Source organism: Hippopotamus amphibius, chromosome 2 (genome assembly GCF_030028045.1).
Source record: "Hippopotamus amphibius kiboko isolate mHipAmp2 chromosome 2, mHipAmp2.hap2, whole genome shotgun sequence".
Lineage (NCBI taxonomy): Eukaryota > Metazoa > Chordata > Mammalia > Artiodactyla > Hippopotamidae > Hippopotamus > Hippopotamus amphibius.
The window spans coordinates 174,594,367-174,612,286 of record NC_080187.1 but is presented as its reverse complement, the minus strand read 5'-3'; the positions used below and the strand labels follow the sequence as shown (position 1 = coordinate 174,612,286).

Here is a 17,920-nt window from a genome sequence, read left to right as displayed (position 1 = left end):
AAGGATTAACTTAAATTTATTAATGCCAAGGGGGAAGGAAGGTAACAGTTCCTGACCCTCCAGCTGTATCCACAGTTCGGTCAGGAACAGGCTCTGCCAGAGGCTAGTGCCAGCGCTACATAGTCTGTGGTTAATGGAGGTGTCTAGGGAGGGGTGAGCACATCAGCTGCTCTATAGTCTCCTTTCCTTCCCCAGAAACGAGGAAGTAGTCGTGTATTATTTTAGGAGTTCCCCTGCCCACCCAATCCTCTCAAATTTGGAAGTAATCAGGTACAAGTTTTCTCTTTCCTTTTCACCTCCTGGAGTCCTGGGTTTCCCCACATCTCCCCTGCCCCTCCCACTTTTCCATAGTCCAAGGGCCAGAGTAAATGAAAATACAGCAGCCACCCAAGCAATGGGGACCATGCTGGGGCTTCAGTCATCAGCATCTTCGCTGGAGTCTGAGTTGGCTGGCATCATAGGATCATCAATGAGTGAGAAGTCCCTTTCTGAGCTGTCATAGCCCTGAGATAAATCATCATCATCATCTTCATCCTCATCGTCCTCATCCTCCTCGGGCTGCAGTGGTGGCAACCTCAAGGCAGTACCAGAGGTGGTAGTGGCTGGTGAAGAAGGGTAGCCAGTGGCTCTCAGGCCTGGATGGTGATGGTGGTGATGGTGGGGGTGGGGGTGGTGGTGGTGGTGATGAAGCATGGTGCTGGAGTCTACATGAGGGGATGATGCTGCACCACCCATCACAAACGGCATAAAAGGCAAAGATGCAGAAGTGGCACTGCTGTGACCTAGAGATGACACAGCCTGCAGGCCACTACTGCTGTGTTGGAAGGTATTATGCAGAGATAGGGACCCAGTGCCTGCACCCTGCATCAGGGCCATCATCTTAGAAAGGTCTGGTTGCGTCCTACGAGCCCGCTTCTTGCTGCTGTCCGGTGCAATAGGCCCTGGCAAAACCCGGTTGAACACAGTTTCAGCATGATGACCCTGGGAGGAAGGAACAGAAGACAGTAAAAAGAAAGGAAGGAAAAATCAAAACAGAGGTCAACAGAGTCCTAGCATGAAAATGCTTTTTCATTGAATCTATCTTTAGGTGGGGCAAAACAAGTATAGTCAGGTGAGGCTTGATGGTCATGGGGAAGAGAAAAAACTGGACGTAGCTGGTTGAATCATTATGATGCTGAAGCTAAGAGCAAGGATTTGACACTGATAACTCATATGAATCAGAGCTTTGATTTTTTTCTATGACTACATTGTACCTTTACTCCGGCCAACCATTTCAAAATCGCTTACCTTTGTTAGTAAGGGGCCTGAGTAAGACAGTGAATGAAGCAGTACTTGCACAGTGTGCTTTACCAATGGCAGGTTGTTCACATGATCTTACCATGTGAAGCACAGCACGACCATGTTGACATTTACACTACTATCCTTCATTATTGCATCGGAGTGGGATAAATTCAAGATAGACCAGATTAAGATTCTGGATGTCTGGAACACCAAAAAGATTATGGGGTAGCTCCTTACTAAATTTACTAAAAGTTTTTTTCACATTGATACAAAAAACTTACATATCTGCTGAACTTTAAACTGCTTTATCTAGATGGTCTCACTATAAATTTTGGTTAAATTCACTGAAGCTGGAACTTAACTACTTTGCTAGACCTAAGTACAACGCTGGACAAACTGGCAATAAACTCAGACAATGAGTACCTGTCTCTGGACTTGCCCAATCTAAGCCTGACCTTTCTGACCTGGAAAAGACAAATATCTCAATACTCTATCTGTTTAGGCTTTTAAGATGTAACTATAATAGCACCAAATCACTGTAGGGTCCAGTAATACTACAGTGCTAGATACGCCATCAATTCTGCAGTAAGAATTCTATACTAATCACATTGTAATTTTCTGTGATTTCCTATGATCTTTTCTTTCTCAGAGTTATCAACTGATTATAAAGAAGTGCAAAAGTACCTGAGGTAAAAATAGGTAATGCTGGAGGAAAAGACTGCTCTATAATGTTAAATTCAAGACAGAGAAGGTATCAGCCTTCTCACCATCAGCCTCCCACGTCAACCGTTCTGCTTACTACACCCTTGGTTCCATGGAGGCTAAGAGGGAAAATTAAAACATTCTTCCATGGTAACCATATTTATATGAAACCACTTTTACCAATATAAAAATAATAAATGAGCTTTATAAATTCCCTTCACAAGTAAATATATATTATGTGCAAAATAATGTTCTCTTTGGAATTTGTTAAATGCAAAAGACAAATATTTTTCATTTGGAAATTAACTTTGTTAAAAGATAAACCATGTGGTTTTATATATATATAGATCACATACACATAAAGATGTATATAAAAGATCAAATGGGGAATGATTAAAAGTGAGTATACAAAGTGCTAATCCATTTTAAATGCCTACCAAACCAAACCATGATTCATGTATGTTTATATTTAAACAATATGACTGTTGTTCAAAGTAAGGCAAAGATAGCCAAGAGAAACTTTTGCAGTTATATTTAGATGGAAAGGATTATGGGTTTTTAATCCACCAAATCCATAGCCATGATAAAAAGCATAAGTACATTTGAAAATAATGGAATAACCTAATGACCAAAATTGTTGTTACTATAAACTATAAAACATGATTTCCTGTCTTTTTCCATTACTGGCATATTATTAGTGATTCCCAACCTCTTCTATGTTGGGAAATCCCATGACTGTTTTCTCTAGTAGGTTCCAAATCCCATTTTCTTCTGGCTTGCCACGCAGCTTGCAGGTTCCCCGACGACCAGGGATTGAACTCCGGCCCTCAGCAATGAAAGGGCAGAGTCCTAACCACTGGGCCGCCAGGGAATTCCCCAAATCACTTCTAAAATATATAAAACCATAAAACTTTTAAGAGATTATCTGCTTCAAAACCCTCAACTTTTCAGGATATGTAAATTGAAAAAGTTAAAGAATCTGCAAAAAGATGTATATAAAAGTAGGGAGGGAGGGGGAGCAGAGCTAATGGTAGTCAGTATAAGAGCAGAATAAGGCCTTGAACTTTGTAACACGTCTTAATAATTCTTATATTTTAATATGCTGAAGTGCTAAAGTTAGCTTTTAGAATTTTATGCTCTTCTAGAGATGATGATTGCCACAGGACTGTAAAAATACCAATAAAAATGCTATGGTTTCTTTCTTTGTGAACTGAAGGTAAATTTTCTCAAACATACACTGGAAAAAAGATAAATAACATTAAATAATTTCTCTAGTCATATCTAGTGTGAGAACAGAGTCGTAATACCTCAGTTTCACTCACCTTTTTTCCATTCCTAGAGTTAGCTGTCTGTACTGGTTCCATTCCCAAACAGTTCAATTCTGCCTTATTATTTTTTTTACATCTCTGCCATTTCTGTTTCCTGCGATCCTCCATATACTGCAATACAAAAGCTGCAGTTATCCTAAAGGAATAAAAAAATCTTCTCTGGAGTAATTATTAAGGTACTAGTGTCTACTTTGACCATAAATGCTTATTGTGTCAATAAATAAAGGATTAGTCCTAGTGGAGAACTGCCATTAAGCAGACTTCTCCAAAAAACTTAGGTGATTATGTAATAGTTCATGGTAAATATCTGCCTAGCATTGAGTTTAACAAGTATTGTAACATTATTTTCATCCTCACAACAACTCTGTGAAGTAGGAAGACTGACTATAATTACTCTTATTTTGCCGATGTAGAAACAATGACATAATATGGCATGCTTCCTCCCTCTCACATAGCTTAAATACCAAAAGAATGACTTTAAATCTTGCTGGATGGAACTGCCACTCACCGCTAGAAATCGGGGATCGACAGCGAACTCTGGATGACCCTGTAACCACATCTCCAGTTCAGCCCGGCGAGGGGCATCCTCACCCACCAGCAAAGTACCATCCACCTTATTGATGACAGGGATCCGGGTCTCCAGGTCCACGTCAAGGTGATTAGGCTCTTCCATGCACTCCACCTCCAGCTGCAAACCCAGAATCCACCCCCATGAGCACATACTCTTCTTTTGGGTAGGGAGGGAGGGGGAGCAGAGCCAATGGTAGCCAAAAAATAATATCTTCTACTCCCTCAATCCCAACTGCCTTCAACAATTACTGAGAACAAAAAGATTTTATCTAATCATCATGTTAAAGGCTTTCTCTACGACTTACCTCAACTAGCTTCTTTCTGTTCCCTTTCTTCTTATGGAAAAGAGGATGTCCATCTCCCATTACTCCATTAGCCATCAACTTGTGCTTCTGGAATGTTAACTTCAATCCTTCCTCCTAGGAAGACAACCAACCCACCCAAGACGTCATATAGCATGTTTTTAAAATAAAGATTAAGTTTGGGGGACTTAGGGTAAGGGTCATCCTCTGGTTCAATAACAGTGAGAAGGAAGAAATTTTTAATTTCTACCCATCTGATTAATGGGTAGAAATTATAAATATAACAAAACCTACATATTTTTGCCTTAGAAAGATTTAATTTCTTGACCTCGTGCCCCTCAGGTAGATTTAAGAGAAGCAGAATTTCTCTCAACAACACCCAGTGCAGGGAAAAATCCCCTACCTGGTGTCTCAGTATTAGCATGGCAACTCATCATAGGGGCAAAATCCTGATATTCCTGTCACATGCTAATTTCAAAAAGTTTTCTTGTTGAATACTTAATCACAAGCTGCTAAGGTTCATTAGGGAAGAGTAGCAGGAAAAACAAAATTTTCCATCCTTACTACAATACTGATTTAATTTCAGTAAGAATGATTCCTTTTTATTTTTAACTTTAATAAGGCCTATAATACTTGGGTATCATTTTAATAGCTTTTCCACAATTCAATTTCAATTTTTAAAAACTGGGTTTCTAGGATCTAGAAGCAAGCCACTCAAAAGAACCACTGTGTCAATTAAATTTCTTTTAAAAATATGGTTTCTTTTAACCTAGACCCCAGGAGATTCAAGTCAGGATCAGAGCCCTTCCTTTACTGCAGTGACTTTTCCTTGATGGATCTTTGTGAGCTATAATTTTTTTTTCTCCTCTTATTTTTAAAGTTAGCTGACCAAATGAGCTTCGTATTATGTTCATAGAACTAGTCAGCAAGAATTACAGCCTCCTTCCTCACTTCCCAATGCCTAAATGCTCAGCTTACATCTTTGATCTGAACTGTAAACTCCTTCTCATCCATGCCTCGGCGAAGTTTGGTGAACTGAGCTGCTGCTGTGGTGACTGCGGATACTTCCTCCTCTGCCATGGAAGCTGCGCTGCTACTTCGTGGTGTGGGGACTGGAGAGTCACCATATTCTCCTGGAGTCAATGCGGGACTGTCTAGCAAGTGGTTGCCTGGCCCCAAAATTCCTCCTGTTACCATTTCTTGGCTCCGGCGGCTAGAGGGCCACTTCCCTGAGAGTACGGCCTGGCAGACGAGGTCAATACGGTTTATCAGGACACGATCCTGAGTAGGGAAAACGAAATCAATTAGGGCCCGAGTACTAGCTATGTGGTCCTGTGACAAATAACAGTGCCATCATTATCAGGATAAATAAAAATCACAAGTCAGAAAGGAGGGAGGTAAGAATATCAGATCCCAAAGTCAAATGGGAAGAGTTTCATAAAAAAACATGTAGCACTAAACCCAATCAAAGAAATCCAGAACCATCTATTCCTTGTTCTCTGTGTATGTCATGCTGTATTTTTAGACTCAACATATCCAGGAATGAGGCTGTTACCTTGGGCCACTCAGAAGCTCTCTGTCTTTCTTGTAGCAGCAGAAGCTCAGGGGTCATTTGTTCTCCATCTTCATTTGGGAATCCATCTTGGGACATAGGGAGGGACAGGAGACTCTCTTCATCATAGAGCTTTGAGCGAGACCGGTCAGCAGCTAGAGAGCATACAGAATGTGTGAGCAAAGGTGGAAGAATAAAGTTATATAGGAATGGTATTAGACAGACTTTAAATAAAGGCCCTAAAAATAACAGATGTCTTTCGATATTCTATCAAATCTGAATCTGAATCTCAGAAGATGCATTTAGAAAAGAAGGGAAAGAGCAGAGAGGAGAGTATGGGGAAGAGGGCCAACAGCCTGTCACATGCACTCACTTAGCTTCTCTTCCTTCTCGTCCTCACTCTCATCAGTGCTGGAGCTGGAGCTGGATGAGGATGAGGAAGAAGAGGATGATGGTGACAGCTTGCTCAAATCCAGCTCAGAGTCTGAATCATCCTCATCCTCCAGTTTGACTGGTGGAACACTCCGGGAAACCAGAGGGGTAGTATCAGAGGGGGCTACTCGCATCTCATAGTCTTGTGGGGTTGGTCGGCTCCTGGCCACCACCTCATGCTCTAGCTTTAAAGTCAGACTCTCCAGACTGGGGACCTGGGCAGCTGTCTCCTCAGGTGGCTTTTCAACAGGAGCATCTGGGCGCAGGGGCAGTGGTGAGGCAGTGCGCGAGGTATACTGCTGGTGTAGCAGTGGAGTAGAGCAGCGTGACAGGGATGGAGCTGGTGCTCCTGCCTGATGGTTCTGCATATAATTCATACGGGCAGCCAGAAAAGAGAAGTCTGGGTCCTGCATGATGTTGCAGTCTGTTTGGCTCACCCCATGGCGGGCTGCCCCTCGTAGAAGCTCCCCATCATGACGAATCGGCTCCCACCATTTGGGCAGTTCAGGACCTGGAGGCTGACATAATGCCAGCCGATCTTCCAAAAGAGGGTGGCATAAAACTTGTTCCCGTAAGCGCCGAAGCAATTCAATACGGTAGAGAGTTCGTGAGGCCCTTTCCTCAGTGATGGGCTCAATGAACAGATTAGGGTCCGGGGGTTCTACAAGACATAAGGGTGGAAAAAGAAATGAATCAAGCGTTGGTTCTGCCACAGTCCATCCCCACTCACCTAAGACTCTTCAGCACTGCTTACCATCTCCAGCTGCTGGGGGAAGGCGGCACACTTGGCGGCACATGGCCACAAAGCCATGGAAATACTTGGTAAGGCTTTCATCTGTTTTTTTGTCCAGTCGGGCAAAAGTGCGGAAGCGATCCCAATGGAATTGCATTGTATCAGGGTCATACTCCACACCAAAGGTAGAAACTACTCGATAGAAATCAGTTTGTTCACGCCTTGTCCATCTACAAAGGAAAGAGGAATCACGCAACAGTGATCAGAACACAGGGACTGGCTTAGAGTATCTACACATAAAAAATATAAGTAGGGAAAAAGAAAAACAAAAAAACAAAAAACAAACAACCCAGAAGACAGCAGAAGAGGTAGTAAGAGGTGCTCTATAACATGTAAAAATTTAAGAATTAGTAAGCTAAGGGGGAAAATGATGCTAACAAACAACTCAATGAGGAGACCTTCCTGGGAGTTAATAATTAAGTATGGTTTTACATCATAGAGGTGTAACAAAGGCAAAACAGATGGTCCCTCTGTAGGGGACTCTAAATAATGCTTCCTAAGATGCTTTTCAATATATGGCTCCTAGTTGAAGACAAGATTACAGCTCAGTACAAATTCCCAGCCATATTTTACCGTTGCTGTTTCTCCCGCCGTGCAATTTCTTTTAGCTTGAAGGCTGCCTCACAACGCCGCCTTCTCCGATCCCCACGTTCTGCAGCCTCTATCTTCATCTGTTCTCTCTTGTAGCTGCGCTGATAGGCTGTTACTAGGCGCCGAAGCCTAGCTGTCAAAGCAGAGCCTGGAGGCCAGAATAGATGGCCTGGCTGTTGGGTCACCTGGGCTGTGGGAAGCAAAGTAGAATAATACTGGTATTTCAACCCACCCAAAGTCAAAGCTCTCAGAAATCCCAGGAAAGGACAGAACTCAGTCAATCCCCAACCCCACCACCCCACACAAAATTGTACTAGTTGACTTAGAAGTTTACCTTCATCTCCATCTATCACTGAGATCTCCTCATCCATCATCATCAAGGGATCACCCTAGAGAAGGAAATCCACCCCGCAGGATGGAGAAGGGACGAAAAAGGGGTAAAATTGGCACTCTGAAATCACTTTCTTGGGTGTGTCCTTTATGGGACCAAGGTATCAAGAAAATTTTCTAATGAAAGGAACCCTCATAGAAAATTGGAAGCAAACAACTAAAAGAATAAGAAAAGAAAACCTAAACAGTCAGTTCTTACCAATGGCTTGAAGACAGTGGGACTCAGGAAGTTAAGTAGTCAAAAAATATACTTCATTGGCCAGGTTGGGTCCCACCTCCTTTACAAAGCCATCCCTGACCTCCCCCAGCTGGCATTACAATCCTTTCCACTAATACTTTATATTGTCAAACGGTGCTTTCCATTTTGTATTATAAACTAATCAATATACTTCACGATTCAGGGAACAGGAGAATACTATTTAGTAACAGAGAAAAGCTAGACTCAAATAAGAATTCCTCACCTCATCATCTTGGTCCTTTGGGGGACCCTGGAGTGGTTTATATTCAGGATCTTCACAATCTTTATCAAAGTCAACCCTAAAATTATCCAGAGGCATGAGAAAATGACAAAGTTCAGTTCTAAATTGCTTGACTTTAAATGAAAAACTTTGACCACCACATTTCTTCTCTCTTAATAGCTCCTTTTATTGTTTAACCTATTTTCCCCTCCTTCCCAACTAGTATTTACTTTTATTTCATTTGAATGGTCCATGCTTGCTTATTTTTACTCCTTTGCTCTACTGAGCAGAAGGATGGTATAATAAATGATTTGCAATAAATAAACAACCCAATTTCCTCTGAGGGTCCTACACTAGGCAAATTGAGGTTGTGACCGTCAGACAGAAATCCCTCAATCACAAAGGACTGGGAGGGTATTCATGAACTAAGCCAACTATTTCACATGCCCCTCAGGTCTCCACATGAGAAGTTTTGTTAAACTCACTGGCACCCAAAGCAGGGCAACACGGCCCTACCTGGTGGCTCAGTATTAGCATGGCAACTCATCATCGAGGCACGTATCCAGGCAGAGTAAACAACTTTATGCATCAACCGTCACTGGGAGATGACAAACCAGGGCTAAAATTTCCAGAGGCTCTATCACATAAGTGGCATGGGATTGCTGCACTGCTATTACCTTTCAAGAGGACCAGTGATCCTCTCAGCTACTGTGGCTCTACAGAAAAGCATTGCAGAGAAAACTGAATAGGACGCCAAATAAGCCACTTGAGAATAACATTAATTTTCACCCTTAGTTGCATCATATGGCAACGTATGGTTTTAGGCCAGTTTATGAAAACCATTCTGCTAGTCCCACTGTTTGTTAAGAATTTATCATTCATGAGTATAACCACCATTAAGAATCTCAATGGGTTCAGTAAAGGCTAGAGTTATCTCTTGGCACAAACAACAAATACCCTTCATAGGGCAGACACAGAGCTTTAAAAGAACTAAACACTGATGCTTACCCTTCCACTATGTCAGAAAAATTATCCAGCACTCGATGTTCTGCTGCAATGGCTTTGTCATCTGGTCGGCCAGCCTTTTCCAGGAAGCATAAGGCTGGGTCTGCCCTCATAGTATTATATTTTTCATAGCCTGGAAGAAAAGGAGCCATAATTTGAAGAAAATCAGAGATTCATTTTGCCTTTACGCTTCAAATGCTTACTTCATATGCTGCTGGAATAACGATGTGGGCTACTTTGCTCATAATGCAAAAAATAGTGAGAACGTTAACCTGGGCAGCTGTTTCTACACCAATTTAGAGTCAAAGACTTTTATCACTAGTTATTGAAAACAGGAATTTAATCTGTATTTATAGAGAATGGTGATAGATTTACTTAGCCATTTAACGGGTAATCTTTTATCATCATTCTTACTATTAATATATAGGTGAGAAAATTTCAAAAGTCAAATAATTTAGAGCTAGGTCACACAATTTTCAAATACAGGATAAGAAGTTTGTACCTGCAAACAAACAGGCACTCTGAAAGTCTGATGAATGATGAACACACTTCAGGATGTTTGGATCTTATAAAAGCCTCTGTCTCACAAGTAAATCTAAGACTACAAATGCTCACAGTTTTTCTTATTCAATTAAACTTGTCAAAAATGTGAATAAAGTGCCACTACCTTTATTTTATAGAAGTAAACAGAAAAATATATTCAAAAAAATGATATTCCAATTCACTAAGTCACTAGGCTGAAAATTAGCAGTTACTGCTTTCAATGCCTAGAATTTGTTATTAGGCAAGACTGAACGGGGAATTTTCTCCCTTTTCATACTCTATTTTTGTTTCACTCAATCATGGCTGTTCACACCTACATGAGAGAGACTACTGAATATTTAGACAAATAAGATATAAGACAAGAAGAACACTTTCAGCTAGCCACAGGAAAGTCACACGGATTAAACATGGTTATTAGTAACAAGAGTGGACATGCATTGTGGAACCTTAACTTAGATACCACTACATACAGATTGGTAACAGTGATCAGAGAACAGATGGGAGACTCCCTACCTTGGGATTTGACTATCCACCTGGTCTTTCTTGAAAATCTATTCATAGGAACTAATGGCTCTGCTCTGGATATGTAAGGACTAGTTTCTCATTCAAACATAATTATTGGTTATGAGCATTTTGCTAAATATTCCATCTGTGGACATAAATCTACAACAGGAAAAGAATAGACTAAGAGCAGATACCTACCATGCTTAAAGACTCCAATGAGCAGGGACTTATCAGCCTCACTGTCCCACCATGTTGTTGGAACCTCCAGCTGATCCACTACTGGGAACCATATGTCAATCTCACTAAAGGTGTAAGAGGCAGAGTCAGCACAGCAATGTAGGAAATTAAAGTAGATGATCCTTGGAAAGATTATTACAGGTATCTTCTTTTATCTATTAATGCAAATGGTCATACACCTGCCTATTTCCTTCCACTGGTATCAAAAACAGTTGTCCCCCGGTATCCACAGGGGATTGGTTCCAGGGGTCCCCTCAGATACCAAAATCCACAGATGTTCAAGCCCCTTATATAAAATGGTGTTGTACAATGAATACAGTTGGCCCTCCACATCCATGAATCCAACCAACCGTGAATCAAAAGGATGCAAAACCCACAGACACAAAAGTCTGAATATATAGGATTGACGACTTGATATATAGATTTTAATTACCAGGTATTCCAAAGATAGTTTAGAATGAAATAAGTAAACCAGTCTTTTCTGGAATAAAGCATGGCATAAAGAAAAATATAGCATAACATTACCTGGCAATGGCACCCCCTAACACCTTCTCTGCCTGGTCTCCAATAACCTCCTGTCTCAGATAGTATAGCATTCGTACCCGCAACAGCACCCTAGAAGGGAGAGAGGAAGAACTGGCTCAATAATAGTGTAAAAAGCTTGAGGTGGAAAATGCTTTAGTCTGCTAAATTCCACCCTTACTTGTTACACTGATGTTTCAAGTGCTTCTTATAACTCTCATCTTGGAACAGAGTATCAGGGTTATATTTCCGGATCCAATCTGCCTTATGGATATCAAAAGTGCTTTGTGACTTTACTTTTTTCCCCTTACGTCCACGGGGCACAGGGATAGACAGACCTGAGAAAGGGGATACATTGAAGACTTGGATTGAGAAAAACCCTTGGACCTGAAAAGGATTAGGTAACCTACAGAAAAGTGAAAAACAAAGACTTGATAACTACCTGAATGATTCTGCAATTCTTTTGTCTTGCCATTTTCAGCAGGGCTAATCAAGTCCCAAATGAAGCCTTTGATATTTTCATCCCCACGATAGTGTAAAAGACAGTACACGAGGATGGCCCGGCAAATTGTTTCCACATCTCTTTCAGTCATCCGTCGCTTGAAGCGTCCATGAGACAGAATATCTCGCCACCGTCCCCAACTTAAAAAAAAAAAAAAGAAAGAAAGAAATTATATCGATACTTTCCTGACTCTAATTCAATGATATTCCCCATCCCCTCAGAATCACATTTCCCAAAAGGTGGGAGACAAAAAGACCTTGGAAAAACATGGTAACAGAATAAAATTTTTCCCATTATCCACTCTTTGATCATAGTTTCCAACTTGAAAAGCAAACAAGGTGTCTCTCAGGATGGAGATGCACCATCTCTGATGGCAAAGTGGGTTCTTACCCATATACCAGGAGGTGCTTTTCCACCCGAAAGCAGTCAGTGCGTCCATAGGTATGATGACGGTCATGTCGGCGAGAGCGTGGCCGCTCATCATCTTCACTTTCCAAATCAGAGAATTCCACTAGGTCATCATCTTTCAGAGTGCTGAAGTGGCGGGTCTGTTTTCGTACTCTAGGTGTGTCAATCACCAAGTTATTCTATGCAGAGAACAGAAGAAGCAACTCTCTTCACAATATGATCATAAGAAAGGAATTAAAGATAATCAGATAGAAATAGCCTTGGATATAACATTTGTAGATTCTCAAAGAGAGATTCTTTTCTGGACATGCAAAATAACCTACGGGTACTCAGGAAGCAAAATTAAGTGGTAGTTATCTAAGTAGTTTTCTGGGACCTCCTATGTAGAAAGTTTTTACACTGGCCCTGGATATACCATCATAAGCCAAGGTCAGCATTGAAGAATCAGAGCAGCTATAAAGATTCCAGAAAGCAATGTGTTTTCTGCAATACTTCCCTCCTAAAGGAAAAGGAAGCTCACCTTGCTATTGAGTAGATCCATATCCAGGTCAGCCTTTTTGGCCCACTTTTGCCAAAAGTTGGGGTCATCCAGAGAAATATCAGTCCTATTTTCAGAAGCCACAAAGCTTGCCTAGTGAGGAACAAACAGTAAAGTTGACTATACTACTTTTTTGAGTAATGGGAAACCAATATATTTAAAACTACATTTAAAAAACATATTAAATTCTAGATATTCCTGTCTCTTTCTCTGCTTCTTTAGCCTCTAGAACCAACAGAACATACCTTGGCAAAGGTAGAACCCTTTCCTTCAGATTCAATGGTGATGGTAGTGGTTCGTCTTAACAAGATCTGGTCAATGTCCTCTTCACAAAACTTGGAGCCCTCATCATCTTCCTCCATTATGGCTGCATATGCTCCTTTCCGTAAGAGATCTTCAATCTCCTTCTTGGAGAACTGCTGAATCTACCAAATCCAATAGAAAGGTGAAAAAACTACAAGAGAATATTATCTAACCATATCATGACATTTTATATTTTAAGGAATAATAATTGAGAACCCAAACGAGGAGTCAGGTTTTTGTACAAAAATAGCTTTCATCTCCCTCCATTACTATGACCTGCTACAAATATAGCTATAGATTAAGAAGACTCACTCCAGTAATGTTGCCATCACGACCACTCATGGATTGAAGCACAGCTTTATCCAATCCCAACTTGAGGCTAGCCTTGTCAAACATCTCTCTCTCGTAAGAGTTACGAGTGATGAGACGGTACACCTTCACAGCTTTGCTCTGCCCAATTCGATGACATCGTGCTTGGGCCTGGTTTTAAAAAAAATGGGAGGAAGGGCAAAGATAACATAACATTAGAGGTGGCTCGGAGGAGAAGAATTCAAAATACCAATTTACATCTATAAAGCAGCCATGAGATCAACTCAAAATCAAAAGTCAACTTCAAGATGAAATTACTGCCCCACCATCTAGACCAGGGGTCAGCAAACCCTAGTCACCTGTTTCTGTAAATACAGTTTTTGCTGAAACACAGCTCTACCCATTTATTTACATATTGTCTACAGCTGTTTTTGTGGTACAAGAGCAGAGGTGAGTAGTTACAACAGAGACTGTCTGATCTGCAAAGCCTAAAATATTTACTAACTGGCCCTTTACAGAAAAAGTTTGGTAACCTAACTAACCTAACAATTCTATACTCTCTAAAAGACAAGACTTTCTATGAGATCCTGATCCTGTTGTAAAACCTCCCTAAAGGTTAGGTGATTAGTCCCTAAGACAATGATTTCCTTTACCTGCAGGTCATTTTGCGGATTCCAGTCTGAATCAAAGATGATGCAAGTATCAGCAGCTGTGAGATTAATGCCAAGTCCACCAGCCCGGGTGCACAGCAAAAAGACAAATCGGTCTGAGTCAGGCTTGCTGAAGCGGTCAATAGCAGCCTGCCGAAGGTTGCCTCTAACTCGCCCATCAATACGCTCATATAAGTACCTGTATGGGAATCAGAAAAAAAAAGATTAATCAGCTAGGCGGAAAAAGAGAACAAAAAAACAGACTGGGATCAATACCAGTACCTCTAAATCTCTAGTTCACCGAAACTTTACCAGAAAGTTGACAGTGAGAGTCTTAAACACTTCTCTTATCCCAGTCCTTGGTCAACTTTAATTAAACCCAGGCCCGCCTACTCTTTGCAGCTTTATGAGTACATAGTAAACACAAGGCAAAAAATGACTCTTTTCTCACCTCCTCTGGATTAGATAATCCTCTAGGATATCTAGGCAGCGTACCATCTGGGAGAAGATCAGAACCTTATGGCCACCAGCTTTAAGTTTCGGAAGTAACTTGTCAATAAGAACCAATTTGCCAGCTGAACGAACCATGGCCTGCAAGTGGAAGTCATGAGGTATAATATGGCAAGCTTCTCGAAATTCTGTTAGGATTTTTTCTTCTGCACCTGACAAAAGAAAAATCAAACCTGATGGTGAGATTCAGAGAAACATACTAAGGCTGCAGTTTATTTAACTGAGACAAGGAAGCAAAGAAAAAAAGGTAATCTGACTTGAGATCAATATTTCTCACACACAGAATTTCAGCACCCCCCAAATCCTAAATCATCCTCAATTTTGTTAATACAAAATATTTCACATAAGTCAGGCTTAAGAACTGGGTAAAATATGTGTAAACATGTGGACAAGGACTAGAATAATACTTGCAAACCACTAATACCACCCTACTGGCATCCAAAACAGAAACAGCAAAATGGAGTACCAGTGAAGACAGAACAGAATGACTTGAGTTCTTATTCATGAAATTCTAAGTAGCAAATCCTTTTTAACTTTGGAGATTATGTAGGATCAAAAGGGTAGAGAGAACTAGAGAAAGATGTTCCACATGAGAACTGTTTCAAAAGGAGAAATCCCCTCTATTCCCAAATTAGGATGGATCAGTCAATGTATCCATTGTTATTCCCTCACCATTGATGAGATATGGGTGGTTGCAGCATTTGCGCAACTCCATCATTGTATTGAGTAGATTAGGCATGTTAGTATGACCTGCCCCTTTGGAAAGAAAGGAGAAATTCTTCTCCAAAATAGCCCGGTAGTATTTCTTCTGAATGTTGGTGAGCTCTACTTCAATAATGGTTTCCTGCTTAGGTGCCAAGTTTTTTTCAACATCCTCTTTGAGTCTTCTCAGCATCATTGGCTTGAGAATGGCCTGTAATTTTTGAACCTGTGTCCAATACAGAGAAAAAAAGAAATCGTAACATGAGGACAAATATTCTCACATTAGGTGGAAACATGGAGAAATACAATGAGAGTTTCCCAGTAACTGAGAAAAGTAGATTTTGGACAATGTCACAAATGATGAAGGCACAAGGTTACACACAAGGAGTTCAGAACAGCCCTTGATATCTATGACAAAAGGCATCTGCCTAGTACAAGCTTTACCTTTTTTGTCCTGGGTTAGTACCACATTAGACAGATTTCCTACCTGTTCCTCTGTCTTGAGATCCCCAAAGTCCTTGAGGAATTCTGATTCTGACGGAAATTGTGAAGGTTCCAAGAAATGAAGCAAGCTGAACAGTTCTTCCACAGTATTTTGCAATGGTGTTCCTGTGAGTAGCACTTTGTGCTCCTAGAAATGGAGAACACAGAAGAATGATAAAACTCAAAAGGACTTCTGGGGTTTTCTATCAAGTTTATAACTTTAGCTTTCATTTCTTAAACTATAAAATTATGGAAATGTTCTTAACTTTTCTTTTACTTGCTCCTTCTTTTGATAAAGTATTCAAGAAAACCCTTGATATAATTTAACATATTAATTTATCTTAAATATTATACACCAATAAAGAAATATTCAGAATATGTTTTTTTCCAATAAAAAATGCCTCTCCACATGCAACTCCCCACAGATATCCTAATATATCCCCCTCTAAGGAATGTACCTGTGCTGGATTAAATATGGCCATTAATTTTTGGTAGTTCTTCCTACCAAGGTTCACCCCTTGAACATGGGCTTGCCTTGTAACTTGCTCCGACAAAGAGAATGTAGCAGAAGTGATATCATGTGAGTTTCAGAGCCTATCCCTCAAAGGCTTTTCAGCTTCCACCTTTACTCTCTTGGAACACTGCCCTGACTACCATGTACAGAAGCAAAGACTGGCAAAGCCATGTGGAAGATGACCCAGCCAACAATCAGCTAATTGTCAGCTGCAGCTGCAGCTGCAATACTGACTCCAGGCAAGACCACCGAAAGAATGGGCTCACTGAGCCCAGCCCAAGTTGCTGAGCTAGAGAATCATGAAAAACATAGTTGTTCCAAGCCACTAGGTTTCTGGATATTTTGTTATGCAGCAATAGATAACTAATGGATAACCCACCTCTCCACCCAGTTGGGAACCACTAACCTACAATCACCTTCCAACTCGAAAATTTATATGACTTTTAATGACTTTCAGGTTATCATTCTCATAGGCCATACCCACCACCCAATACCAAGATTCTGATTCTTTTCTTCTCTGCTAAATTAAGGTTATATTAATCCCGCAGGGAATTAGGGTTACTTTAATTCCAGGTGTTTCTGCCCACAAGCCAGTGAGAGGAACTCACCAGGTCCATGTGCTTGAGACTATCAAGCAGCTTGCAATTACGGTTCTTTAGTCGATGGGCCTCATCGATGATGACACAACGCCACTCAATCTCACGAAGCTCGGGACAGTCTGACAAAATCATCTCGAAAGTGGTGATCAGGGCATCAAACTTGTATGCACCTGGGATGAGGCGCCCCTAAGCATGAAGGCAGTAAAGTCAGAAAAGGCCTAAAATATACCTAAATGAGAAGCTATTCTGAATTACACATTGTTTTTTATATTCAAGCAGGCTTAATAGGAAACACAAATTGCACCACCACCCACCTCTACCACTGTTCTTCTTCCTGATAAAGAGTGCCAAATCACTGAATCTAAGATATGCTGCTTCCTCAACACACTCGGCTTCTTGGGAAAATGACAGACCTCACTGAATGAAACTGGACATTTTTGACTGTGCTGCATGTGCCTACCTACTGTATTTCAGCCCTACATCTTCTGTTGGTAAACACTAAAATCCACAAATGTTGAGCACTGCTGAAACATACAAAATAAAACTAAAAGTGAAATAACTAATGTAGTATGTGGTAATATTGGTTACTATCTAAAAGTAGACAGAAGAATCCAATTGTCTTAAAATTAAGAGCAACAATATATGACTTGAATAAGTTTGGTTAGGTAGAAATTAAAAACACAGGGGACTTCCTAGGTGGCGCAGTGGTAAAGAATCTGCCTGTCAATGCAGGGGACATGGGTTCGAGCCCTGCCCTGGGAAGATTCCACATGCCGCGGAGCAACTAAGCCCGTGTGCCACAACTATTGAGCCTGTGCTCTAGAGCCCGTGAGCCACAACTACTGAGCCCATATGCCGCAACTACTGAAGCTCATGCGCCTAGGGCCCGTGCTCCACAACAAGAGAAGCCACTACAATGAGAAGCCCACGCACCACAATGAAGAGTAGCCCCCGCTCTCAGCAACTAGAGAAAGCCCGTGTGCAGCAACGAAGACCCAATGCAGCCAATAAATAAATAAATTAATTAAAAAAAAAAATCTCTTAAAAAAAAAAAAAAACACGGGAAACTAATGGTAGGGAAAAAAATCTCATGAAATTCAATGTTAAGAAAGGATGAATGATTCAAAGTTTTATTTTCAAACTTAAAAAACTGATCTTGATGAAAATTTCAGTAGACTTAAAAAAGAAAAAA

General features: G+C 40.8%; 1 protein-coding gene and 2 non-coding genes across 8 annotated transcripts in view; all 3 read right to left on the bottom strand.

Annotated features, from left to right (window-relative positions):
• CHD8 (chromodomain helicase DNA binding protein 8) overlaps positions 1-17,920 on the bottom strand; it is a 55,854-nt gene continuing 37,934 nt past the window's right edge. For 4 of the 6 annotated variants that reach the window (XM_057721263.1, XM_057721269.1, XM_057721265.1 and 1 more), the window contains exons 14-38: positions 16,738-16,914; positions 15,620-15,763; positions 15,103-15,358; positions 14,372-14,582; positions 13,924-14,119; positions 13,274-13,441; positions 12,904-13,083; positions 12,641-12,751; positions 12,103-12,299; positions 11,653-11,852; positions 11,392-11,572; positions 11,214-11,303; positions 10,650-10,753; positions 9,408-9,537; positions 8,403-8,478; positions 7,886-7,940; positions 7,534-7,741; positions 6,922-7,130; positions 6,109-6,828; positions 5,739-5,890; positions 5,162-5,464; positions 4,187-4,300; positions 3,820-3,999; positions 3,306-3,422; positions 1-981 (exon numbers count right to left, since the gene is read on the bottom strand). In XM_057721263.1, coding sequence (XP_057577246.1) covers positions 415-981; positions 3,306-3,422; positions 3,820-3,999; positions 4,187-4,300; positions 5,162-5,464; positions 5,739-5,890; positions 6,109-6,828; positions 6,922-7,130; positions 7,534-7,741; positions 7,886-7,940; positions 8,403-8,478; positions 9,408-9,537; positions 10,650-10,753; positions 11,214-11,303; positions 11,392-11,572; positions 11,653-11,852; positions 12,103-12,299; positions 12,641-12,751; positions 12,904-13,083; positions 13,274-13,441; positions 13,924-14,119; positions 14,372-14,582; positions 15,103-15,358; positions 15,620-15,763; positions 16,738-16,914 — 5,046 coding nt within the window. In that variant the 3' untranslated portion in view covers positions 1-414. The remainder of the gene's footprint in view (positions 982-3,305; positions 3,423-3,819; positions 4,000-4,186; positions 4,301-5,161; positions 5,465-5,738; positions 5,891-6,108; positions 6,829-6,921; positions 7,131-7,533; positions 7,742-7,885; positions 7,941-8,402; positions 8,479-9,407; positions 9,538-10,649; positions 10,754-11,213; positions 11,304-11,391; positions 11,573-11,652; positions 11,853-12,102; positions 12,300-12,640; positions 12,752-12,903; positions 13,084-13,273; positions 13,442-13,923; positions 14,120-14,371; positions 14,583-15,102; positions 15,359-15,619; positions 15,764-16,737; positions 16,915-17,920) is intronic. The other 2 variants (XM_057721266.1, XM_057721267.1) reach the window with 2 other exon arrangements.
• LOC130847234 (small nucleolar RNA U6-53/MBII-28) lies at positions 4,517-4,625 on the bottom strand. Its single transcript, XR_009052018.1, has one exon. It is a non-coding gene; the product is annotated as a small nucleolar RNA U6-53/MBII-28 (small nucleolar RNA).
• LOC130847232 (small nucleolar RNA U6-53/MBII-28) lies at positions 8,845-8,954 on the bottom strand. The gene has a single exon (XR_009052017.1). It is a non-coding gene; the product is annotated as a small nucleolar RNA U6-53/MBII-28 (small nucleolar RNA).